The sequence below is a fragment of the Juglans regia genome, chromosome 8 (assembly GCF_001411555.2).
Source record: "Juglans regia cultivar Chandler chromosome 8, Walnut 2.0, whole genome shotgun sequence".
Lineage (NCBI taxonomy): Eukaryota > Viridiplantae > Streptophyta > Magnoliopsida > Fagales > Juglandaceae > Juglans > Juglans regia.
Window position 1 is genome coordinate 27,445,949 of NC_049908.1, and position 11,594 is coordinate 27,457,542.

At 36.4% G+C, this 11,594-nt stretch overlaps 2 protein-coding genes across 4 annotated transcripts; one reads left to right on the forward strand and one right to left on the reverse strand.

Moving 5' to 3' along the window:
* The first annotated feature begins 348 nt into the window (after positions 1 to 348).
* On the forward strand, positions 349 to 4,865 carry LOC109008582 (nuclear envelope-associated protein 2-like). 2 transcript variants are annotated; one of them, XM_018988738.2, is made up of 6 exons: positions 349 to 561; positions 1,243 to 1,607; positions 1,787 to 1,894; positions 3,321 to 3,770; positions 3,895 to 3,996; positions 4,461 to 4,865. In XM_018988738.2, exons 2-6 carry the CDS (start codon positions 1,383 to 1,385, stop codon positions 4,626 to 4,628), a joined length of 1,053 nt encoding a protein of 350 aa, XP_018844283.1. In that variant the 5' UTR covers positions 349 to 561; positions 1,243 to 1,382; the 3' UTR covers positions 4,629 to 4,865. The 2 variants fall into 2 exon arrangements, with proteins under 2 accessions (XP_018844283.1, XP_018844284.1); XM_018988739.2 differs by lacking the exon at positions 349 to 561 and having other exon boundaries at positions 1,212 to 1,607.
* LOC109008581 (helicase SRCAP-like) lies at positions 3,932 to 8,303 on the reverse strand. 2 transcript variants are annotated; one of them, XR_001998954.2, is made up of 5 exons: positions 7,874 to 8,303; positions 6,117 to 7,574; positions 5,882 to 5,999; positions 5,485 to 5,776; positions 3,932 to 4,035 (listed from the first exon to the last, which is right to left on the reverse strand). XR_001998954.2 is itself a non-coding variant. In XM_018988737.2 (4 exons), the coding sequence occupies exons 1-4, from the start codon at positions 7,935 to 7,937 to the stop codon at positions 5,605 to 5,607; spliced, it is 1,812 nt and encodes a 603-aa protein (XP_018844282.1). In that variant the 5' UTR covers positions 7,938 to 8,303; the 3' UTR covers positions 5,210 to 5,604. The 2 variants fall into 2 exon arrangements, 1 of the variants encoding a protein (XP_018844282.1); XM_018988737.2 differs by lacking the exon at positions 3,932 to 4,035 and having other exon boundaries at positions 5,210 to 5,776.
* Positions 8,304 to 11,594: the final 3,291 nt, after the last annotated feature.

The window sequence follows — 11,594 nt, forward strand, 5'->3', positions numbered from 1 at the left end:
AATCAAATAATAAATAATAATAAATAAATAATAATAAAATAATAACACCGTCATTATTATTAATTAATGTATCTTACAATAAAGGTTCTTAAGGTGACAATGTCAACCATGGTGTGCGAAAGCGAAAATTTGGATTGACCGCGCCGACAGTTAAAAAGAAAAGAAAGAGCCTCGGGCTTTGTCCTTTCGAGCGAACCCGAGGCACGGACAACTTCGAACGTAAAAGACGTCTCTAAAATACAGGTACAGACAAAACATGATACCCTCGATGTAATTTATTTATCTATTTTTATTTAGTTACAGGAAAAAAAAAATAATTCCAAAATCTCAAAGGTTGTTACGGTTTGCTCCTGGACGCTACTGATTCGCCTCCATTTCTTGATCGTCTGATGGCATCTGAGGCCGAATCTGTGCCATGAGATTATGCATTAATGCTTCGGAAGTAGCGTTAAGCTCAAGACGGCGACGTAGAGAGGAAGAGGAAATAAGACAAAACCCGGAAGCTCATTCATTTTCGGTGTCGGAAAGCTGTTTCTGGAAATGGGTTCGGCTCACAATCTGGTTTCGCCCTCTCTCTCTCTCTCTCTCTCTCTCAATAACATATGTTTTTCCTTTTCCTCGGCAACCAATGGATTAAGTGGGTTGGTTTTGTTAAGCAACGTTTTGCTAGTGAAATCATGGTTTTCCTCGAGTTTAGGATCAGCTTTTTGAGTTATAAAAGAAAGTGGGTATTTTTCTTGGAGTTTGAATTTTCCCGATGAGAAGACAAAGCCGAGTTTTTTAAATCAGCTTGAGTTCTAATTTCCGAGTGTATACTTTCACGGACCCATTTATTGCCTCACCCTCGCTAACTAATGGTTTATTTGGTGAGGTTGACAGACTTTTTGGAGCGAATCTCTATCTAACATTCTCCCTCTCTCAAGAAGTTGATTAGATGGGGACATGTATGTGTCGTATTTGAAAACAGATGAGCTTTATCTTCTTGGAGTAGATTTTCCCAGAAAGAAAAAAAAAAAAATAAGGTATCAGTTTTTCGAGAGAAAATGATGAATAGTATGGAGATAGATTCGAATTGGCATCAAATTTATGATTTTTATTTTTCCGTTAAAATTTGTCAAATCTGTTTCAGTACTTTCGAAGTCACTGGTCCTTCAAATATTTATTTGTTTTTCTGCAATCTTTTAAAAATCTCACGTGTGTAGACCTCTCAAATTAATGCACACCTACCGTTTTTACATGCAGATATGTGGAACATAATGGATTGCACCGCAAGTGGCATGGATCACCATTCCCTGGTCCTTAGTGCTTGATTCGTTGTATGGTCTTTATCAACAAATCCACCGCCACTATTCGATACCCAAGAGAAAAATCTTATAATCCTCATGTCAATTTTGGAGGAGAAGCCATCGTCTTCTTCGTCATGGCTGGCATCGGAGGCTACGTCGGTGATACCGGCTGGAGAGATTGATCCTTTGTTGAAGGACTTGAATGAGAAGAAGCAGAGCTTCCGACGGAACGTGGTTTCGTTGGCAGCGGAGTTGAAGGAGGTTCGGACCCGCTTAACATCTCAGGAGCAATCATATGCTTTAGAAACTCTAACAAGACAGGCATGTCATCTTGGATTCTTGAGATTCTGGGTTCTTTTTCAAATATTGTGTGCATGTGGTTTGAATCTTTAAAGTCAATGACTAGTCTCTTCTTTAGTGTTTTTGTTTTTGGGGTCATGATTTGGATTTGTAGTTATTCTGTTTTGATCTGAGTTATTTTCGTGGGTATGGTTTCGCAGGAAGCAGAGGCAAAAGCTAAGAACATGGAGGAAGAAATTGGTAGATTGGAGAAGAAATTGGAAGAGAGGAATGCGAAGCTTCAGGCTTCGGCATCTACTGCTGAGAAGGTTCCCTCTCACATCTTCGTCGTCAGCTTCTTAATTTTGTGATTAATTAATTTAAGATGTTTAAGCTTTTTCGGCGAATCCCTCGAACTTAGGCCATCATTCACTAATTAATGTCATTTTGCTTTCTTTCCTGAGTTGATGTTGTGCATTATTTATTTATTTTTCCCATCTTGCTACTTTGATGTAATAAGATATGCCACACATCTTATGCGTATCCCTTGAGATGTCATTTGGTTTTTCGGCGGAGCCCATTTTTCCACACATTCCACGAATTGACGTGATTTTATGTGATCCATCATATCTGTTTTATAATAAAAGTAACTTTACAATCTGATAAACCATAACAAACTACATTAGTTTGTGAGATTATTTTTGTATAATCACTTTGCGGCTAGATCATTTCTCTTATATTAATGTTTCTCTTTCCCATTTTTTGTATCGAGGATGGACTTTTCTGAACGTGAGATTTGACTCTTGTTTTCTGTGCTGTGGTTGGCACCTTTTTTTATTTTTTATTTTTTATAGTTTCTTAGAAAAGGACATAATATGGTGATTTTTTTTCTTTCTTTTTTTTTTAGCAGTGGAGAAAGCTATGTAGACTTCTTCACCATTTCTTGAGGAAAAACTGTTATAGACTAATTGAAAATGCATTAATAACTGAAGTTTAAGGCAATAAGTTCAACTGGCCAATTTTATAAAGCTAATGGTTAATCATTTGCTCGAGAACAAGCAAGTATTGGTGGTGATTCAGTATAAACACAGTTGCCTTTTTATCCTGCGTATCAAACATTTGCTAATGAAATTAAGGTAGTTATGTTGTATTATCGCAGAGCAAATGATGTGTGGAATGGTCTTGAAAGCTGGACCAAAAACTGACGGTATTTTGCTGTCAACTTATTAGCCACAATAGCAAGTATACGGTGTTGAAATCTGAGAAAAATCCACTTCTGCCCTTAGTGCTGAATCATTGCCATATCTAATATCTTCTACTCAGAAAGAAAAGTTCATCTGAGCTTTAGCCTTTCGAAATGTCTCTCAATTGCAAAAGCAAATTGAACTCATTTGACATGTAATAATTGTTTTAACTCAAATAATTAGGTAGTCATTTGACCATTGACTTCAATATATTTCTTCCTGTAACCAAACAAATTCAGTAAATATTTAAACAATATGCCCTAACTATTTAAGATTCTCGTTAATATTCTTTTCTTTATAAGATTTATGAGATTGTAAGATTTATGATCTAGATTAGGATTGTAATAACTACATTGCAGAGTATATCCTAAGGGCATGTATTTCTTAACGATTGAAGTATTCTTGCTTTTGCAATGCAATCACATTCATTTTGTTGTGTTCTACTTAACCTTGGTTGTTTCTCATCATCCTGTGACTCTGTAATCCTAATTATAGACTTGATGGGATGCAGTGTCTCAAGGAGTTGGATGGCCTTAGATCACAGCTTTCAGCCACTCGAGCAATTGCAGATTCCAGTGCTGCATCAGCTCAATTAGCACGGCTCCAGTGTTTAGCCCTTGTAAAGGAATTAGAGGAAAAGAATGGTTCACTGAAAGAGCATGAGGATCGTGTAACTACATTAAGAGAGCAATTGGATAACCTACAGAGGGATATTCAAGCCAGGGAATCTTCCCAAAAGCAACTGAAAGATGAAGTGTTGAAAATTGAAAATGATATTATGCAAGCTGGAGCAAGCAAGGATTGTGAACTGAGGAAATTAATAAATGAGGTTTCTCCAAAGAATTTCGAGAAGATTAATAAGCTTTTGATTTTTAAGGATGAAGAAATAGCAAAACTGAAGGATGAAATTAAGATAATGTCTGCTCACTGGAAACATAAGACCAAGGAGTTGGAGTCACAGGTACATTCACCTTCAGTCTCTCCTGTTATCTACTCTGTTCAACTGCTCACTATTTTAGTGCTCAACTTCTTTGAGGTTCCCAATTCTTCTTTTTTTATGCATTTCAACCTGTTTTGAGGAGCAGTTAGAGAAGCAACGGCGAGCTGATCAGGAACTGAAAAAGAGGGTGTTGAAGTTGGAATTCTGCCTCCAGGAAGCTCGTTCCCAGACACGAAAGCTCCAAAGGGTAATCTTGATGCAGTTTGCTCAATCTTCAAACTTTGCACTACAAACCGTATGAATAGAAGTTAATTATAAAGCTGTCTGCACAACATATGGATTTCTCATCGACTAGATGATCACACTGTTGTAATTTGCTAGAGGCCTTGTCTTTGTTATTGTGAGCCACTTTGGTTTGGTCCTATTTAATTAAATGGCTGCATTCATTACAGTGGCCTCTGATATGCTTCTTCTTGTAGAAAGTGCCATGGTTGAATGCTGCAGCCTTAACCCTGATGACTGAGACCATACTTTCATTAGGCCAGTTCATCATTATTTTAGTTTTGAGCAACTTAAAAACATGCAAGTTGCTTGAGCTCTTAAATTTATCCCACATTCATAAATTTTAGTCCTATCCTTTCCAAAACTTTCATATCGTATACCTCTCTACTTATGGATATGCTTATATCACTAATCTCTACCCCTCATCAGATGGGAGAGCGAAGGGACAAAGCCCTAAAAGAACTCAGAGATCAGTTAGCAGCAAAACAACAAAGTGCAACCATGAGTGCTGAAGAACAAAATTTCTGGGAAACCTCTGGCTTCAAGATTGTTGTTTCAATGTCGATGTTGATCTTGGTGGTATTTTCAAAAAGATGATATCATTTGCTACCCAGTTCTTGTGTATAAAAAATCTGATAGTTTTATTTTATTTTGGGTACGGGGAAAGCTACAGAGGCCCTCTTTCCTGTAGAAATGCTAATTTTAAAGGTACTGCTATGCAATTTTAGCCTAGATTGTTGTTCTTACCGTTACTTCTACATCGCATTAGTTGTGCTCACTCCATTGGTCATTGTAATTGATTTTAATGGAATGAGCTTCCATGAATTTCTTGTATCACTGAACTAGCACGTTCAGGCGATGTTCTTGTATATGTCCTGTATACCTGGACTTTTGCCTATTCTTAAGATCAACAAAATTTTGTTTACCGATCAAAAAAAGATTGCGTCACTCCTACAATAAGTGATACGCTTGCCAACAGTATCTCAAAACCTTCGATCTTCAATGTTAAAGTCAATATATATATATATATATATTTAGCAGTAATAGTTTAGTAGAAATTTTCTTTGAAACAATCAATGCTCATGACACACAATGGTTTAATTTTACTTTTTAATTTCTTCATGGACATGTACGATATGTTTTTTGACAAATTGTTGTACCCATCATACCTACTAAATTCTAAAATCATTTAAGCTTGTCTGAGCAACATCATGCACAAAATATATTTTCTTCACATATACAGGATCAAGAACCACTACCACACCATCCAAGTTTATTGCCTGAAATCATAGTTTTCTCAAAGAAGATAATGCTATATACAGAAGTTATGATTAAGTTTTAACTGTAAATGTTAGCTTAGCAGCAGACATGTTGGTGGCCCAGGTAAGCTGATATAAAGCCGGAAAATATCTTAGCAGTACGTAAGTCTATAGTTCTGCATTGTTTAACTTACCTCTAATTTCTGTCCTGCATATATGGATCTGTACACAACTTGAACAGCCATTCAATCAGATGATTTGCTAGGGAAGAAATGACATCTAGAGCCATTGATGTGCTTGGAGAAATAGCAGCTCTACATGTCCAGAACTATTTTTGTGGTAACAAAGGACGTTACCAGAACAATACAACCAATAATGGGTTGCAAACCAGATGAAAAAGATGTTGATGAGTTGACGGGAGGGCTTAAATTTGGCATCATACCTGAAGCTGGATCACCTGTGTTGAACACTGTAGGAGGACTGGAGCTGCAGCGGATATGACAAAACAGAAACATGTTCAAGGTCATTCATCAGAAATTGTAGTAATGAAGATTCTGAATAGATTTGAGTTGTGATAACAAAAGAGATTACCTTGATACACCTGCCCCTGCCGATGATGGTGCTGTTGGAATTGTTGCCGTTGTTGGTGATGATGAGGATAATGGCAATGATGATGCTGATGATGATAGGTAAATGCAAGAACCAGTGCCTATTTATAATCAAAATGGTCTCAGATATGATTTCAATTTTGTGAAGCACGGACACTAGTTGTATTCTATAAGATATAAAAGATCAAATGATCGATGAAACTGAGGGAGGCCCTTACTTGGATTGTCATTGACTATGGTTGCAGTCCCTTCAAAATCACAGCTAGTTGGCCCTGGATTCTTCTGATAATAGCTGTTGATTGCATATGAGGCATGGTTTTGAAGTGTATTTGGATCAAAACAACTCCCACTCTGCTGGATTTGTGAACAGTCTGCACCTCCCATTCCGCATGCATAGTCCAGTGCTGCCTGAAGTGCTGCCTCCAATGCTCCAGTCTTGGCCACACACCAGCTTTGTCCTGGAATTGCTGGAGCATTTGTTGTTGCAGGAGGTACCTCTGGGTTTATGCCGGGAACAGCTCCTGGTGGGGCTGGATAAGTTGTTACAGGGTTAGTTACTGGTTGTGCCCCTGGGACTGTGCTAGGAGTTGTTACCGGGTTGGTGATTGGTACTGGTGAGTTTGGAGGATTTGTGGAGGGTATTGTGACCGGCGTGGCTGAGGGAACTGTTAATGGTGTGGAACCGGGATTGGCTGGTGTAATTGTGACAGGGTTAGTAGCAGGAACGGTGACAATGGTTGGTGTGGGGTTATCTGGAGAGGTGATGACTGGGGGTGTTGATATTGGACCTGTGGGAAAGACTGTTGGTGGGTTGATAGCGTCATGTAAAATTGTTTTGAGTTGGGATTTGCTTATAAGTTCTCTATGGGAAGAAGGAAAGATCTCTTGCTCTCCCCTTTTAAGCCCTCTCTGCAATAAATCATCCGTAGATAATACTTCTATATAAAACCCAACTATCTGCTTTGATAGCTGAGTGTTGTTTTCTAATGACTTGAAAACCTTATCACTGAATTGAGCTACTTCTGTTGCACTCGGAACGGGAGTGCTCTTGATGGCTAGAACCACTGGAACTTCATTGTGAGGAAGAAGATAACTGGTAAGGATGGCTTTTTCAATCATAGACTGCACAAACTTATGTCGCATGCTTAAGTGTATATCAATACTGGCTTCAATCATGACATAAGATCCAGTTTTCTTAATAAAACCACAAATCCTATGCAGGTCTCTTTTCTGTGTTTGATTCAATTTCTTTAAGATTGACATTGAAAATGCTACCGAGACCCTAATTTGGCTTTCCAGATGAAGATTACTCAGGGCTGATTGGATTGATTGTAAGGTAGACAAAAGCATTAATAGCTCACTTTGTACCGAACCGTCATTGCCACTACTGACTATGATGCTATTGATGTTCACATGTGGAAGAAAGGGCATTACATGTCTATTCAGCCATGAAACAACAGATGATTGTGAATTCAACAAATTCTCAAGTAGGCTTTTACTTAAGTAGAGATCAACAGATCCGCCAGAGTCGGATAGAGTATTTGAAACCTTTTTATCTGCTACAAAAACCTGAATATGAGACGGGGTGACATTGTTCGGCTCGAGGAACAATATTGTTCTAGCAGGTGATGAAGCTGCAGTGCCTCTTGCATGATCGGAGAAACCCACCAGAGTTCCTGCACGGTAGGAAAGAAATTCAAATTCTTGGAAGTTAGTCACGAATCTAAGCAGCTGCAATGTACTGATGCAGAAGGGGAAAAGAACAGATAATGCAGCTTCACGGAAATTACATGGCTAGTAATCAAAGCGTTTTTTAGAAAAATGGAAATTATTTACTTGGCGATTGTTATTATGATGAGCTACTTTCACAAATCCCCAGCAACTGTGATGGTTTCAGAAATCAAATCAAACTGAAAAGAGCAAAAAGGTTACAAAAGATGGTCTCTTATCTGTTTGGGCAATAGGAGTTACTCACCAGAAGAACAGACAGTGAGGAGAGACAGAAAGAGGAAGAAGCATTTAGAAGCTCCTTCGGCCATATTAATGAGAGACGCCTCTGGGTACTGGGAAGATGCCAAACTGATTGTCAGTGTGATGCATATAATGGCGATTCTGTAAGGACAATGCACGTCGAATTATAATAAAAGATGATCGAGAGGATGGTGGGGAGCGGAAAGAGTAGTAGATAAAGGTGAACAAGAAAATGTGAAAAAGTGATAAAGAAAGATGACCAAGTTGTAATGATAAGGAAAAGATGTTACTTTGTCACGAAGGATGGAGTTGGAGATGTTCTGTTCTGTCTGATAACAGTAGAAAGACTCGATCAAACCTGCTTTTTTGCATCTATATCTTTACCCAAAGCCGTAATCTAAAATTCTAAAAGCAGCCTGACTTGGCAAATGGTTTAACATGTGCAGATGCATGTACAAATACATGCATCGCAGTAAGGTGTCAAAGTTGTTCCAACTACATTGTCTTTTTGCATTCCATCAAATAAAGGAAATTATCATATATAAGTCCTAGTATTTAATTGGTCATGCATCAATTGTCCAAAATAACTCTCAAAAATTGCAAACACATTTTTGCTATCTTCTTTTCCTTAAAACAGGAAAAACAAAAATACAAAGAGTATTATAAATTTAATATATATATATATATATGAAAAATTATTCTCATCAGTCACTGTTCATCATTCCATACATTATGAAATACACTCTCATACTTTATGAAAAACATCTCCACACTATGAAAAAAAAAAAAAAATCCACGTCATGTGTGGGATGTGTGATGTGAATAGTTGTTGATTTGTAGCAAAACTCATATATATATATATATACATGTATGTATGTATGTATTGAAAACTATTCCACGAACATGAGAAGAGAGGAGATTTTTACGTTTCAGTAAACATCAAAATTAATAGATGAAAAAATACAAAGAGTTCATGGAGGGGGGGTTATAGAGAATAGGAGTAAGAAAGAAAGGCTTGGACTTTCACTCTCTCTTCCTCTGGTCTTGCAGTGTATAGAGAACAGGGGAGAAGCAATCTTTCATAAACCCAACATCAGTGAATGATCAAGTTTGATAAAAAATAGGTATAATCTTGTTTGAGATTCTGCGGTGCATTGGCTTTATGAAATGAGCAGTAGCATCTTTTTCTTTTACTTTTACTTTTTCCTTTGAGTTTCCTTTGAGCTACAAGGCAAATGCAATAAAGGAGAAGAAACTATAAATGGGCTGACACTGACACACAGTTTGCACCGCTAAAGGGACACATGCACGTAGTGGGATGCATGAGGTGGTATACGTGCTTTAATTTGCATGCATTCAAATGAAATCTGTATGTTATAAATAAATTGTAAAGTGTAAAGCTGCAACAGCTGAGGCCTTTTGATTCACTAAAGGTGCTGATTAGCCATTCTACCAATATTGGTTGCACCTTTCTGCTGGTTTTAAGATAGGAATTTACAACCTGAATGGTTACTGTGAATCAAAAGCTACTGTGCTTCCATCTAGTTTCAACTTGGTGAATCAAAAGCTACTTCTCTGACTGGGTCTCAGCCGAAAGTAAGCAAGAGAGAGAGAGAGAGAGAGAGTCATCTGGTGACATGTCTGATCTACAGAATTGAAAAAAAAAAATGAGAAAAAAAAGCAGTCTTAAGTGATACGGCTTCATTGAATTTGTCTTGTGCCTTTTGGTGTTGTTTCGTTACATTGTAATTGAAAGTTGGAAATGTCTATATAAGAGCATCAACTCCTTCCCTAGATCTGGATTCCATTGCACACGACTGCTGGAAAAGGTGCAAAAAAGATTGAATGAAATGAGGTGTATTTTCATAACTTTTGGAAGATAGAAAGTAGTCTTAAGTAGACCATGTGAAACTCCCCTTAAAGTTTTGAGCTTTTTCTGCTCCTTCGTGAATCATTAATTTACTTCTAGCCGGTAGCCGCCAACCATTAATTTTTGCTAGACACTGTAGTTTGTATGGACTTGGATATGGAAGTACCAATCACTGTTGAGTCTGTCCATCCATTGTATTTCTTTTATTTGTGATACTTCTCAAGTCCAGCATTCACTTTTGATTCACACTTTTGAATTTTTACCCGATTTAATGAACCATGGTTTGCATTCACTTTTGATTCACACTTCTGTCCATCGTTTACATTCAAAATCCACCTCATCTCATCTCATCTCATTATTATAATTTTTTCAAATTTTCACACAAAATATAATAAATAATTCAACTTTTATTCTATTATTCATAAATCATTTCAACTCATCTCGTTAATAACATGTCAGTGTTGTCTTATTGATCAATAATGCTGTGCCAGGATCGCAATTCAAAAAATGAGAGAATTGTGCTCCCTGAAGAAGCGTCTAGACAAGTATCACTCAGCCAAAGAAGCCATTTTTTATCCTTTCTTCAGTGAATTGTTCATCATGGCGTGTGACTGAAGTTGGGGAAGGAGCAAAAGGGGAAAATGACAGACAAGAAAAGATGGTCTTTGTCTTGTACATAACAGGAAGGGGAGCAGATGATCATGTCTAAAACTGGTATTCTTTTCAATATTTGTGAAATATATGCTACGAAAATTTTTTCTAATATTTATTATCCCACACTTCACACTTTATGAAAAATACTTCCATATTCTATAAAAAAAAAATTATAAATTTAGAATATGAAAATGAATAGTGACTGATTCATTGAAATCCTTCTATACTAATTATAATTGTAAAAGTACATGAGTTTGACAAAAGAGTCAGACTACTCTACCGTCTAGAGTAGTTTGTTTTACTTGACCGATAGTTGTAAAAGTAATATTTTTTTTTCTATTCACATCTTTTTAATATATTTAAATATTTTTAAAAAATAAAAAATATATTAATACACTTAAAATCAATTATTTTATCATTAAATAAAAAAAAATCACTAAACAATCAAATAGATCGGTAAATTTGTGGCGGCAGATTAGCTTTATTCCTGACAAAAACAGTCTGAATAACCTTACAGTAGTGCTAATCATCACAGATGATTTGGGTTGCCTTGGGTGTGGTCTTTCACTTATTGCTTTAATTATTGAGTGGCGCTAGGGCCACCGCTCCCAGCTACCGCTGGGAGCTACCGTTAATGTAATTGTGAGTTTTATTTTTTTTGTATTTTCTTTTATGTATTTTTTTAATACATTTAAATGTTTTTAAAAAAATAAAAAAATTCATAATATTATTAAAAAGTACTTACTTAATCATTAAGTAAAAAAAAATAATAATAAAAAAATAAAAAAAATAGAGCGGTAAAAACCATTGGTAAAACTCATTGGTAAGAGTAGCATTATTCGTTGGCCTGAATATTCTCTTTTTAGCTGAGACCCACTCACCATTTACAGAGTTTGGATCATGAAATGCTATTGTATAATTATTTTGTACCGTTAATATTGAATAATTAGTTTCTCAATATTAGTAATTTGGAAAAGTGGGTCAAATCAAATGTCATCTATTGGTAAAGAATCAATTAACCGTCCTACTAAGTGCGATCTATCTAATGGTCAAAATCACATGACCTTTGGTGATCAATGGTAGAGGTTAAATGACCATTGGTTTTTATTGTTTCTGAAACCAAGGATCTTTTAATTTACAGGTTTTTCCTTGTAAATAATATATTAGTACGAATAATAAATACAATCTAGAAAATCTCTCA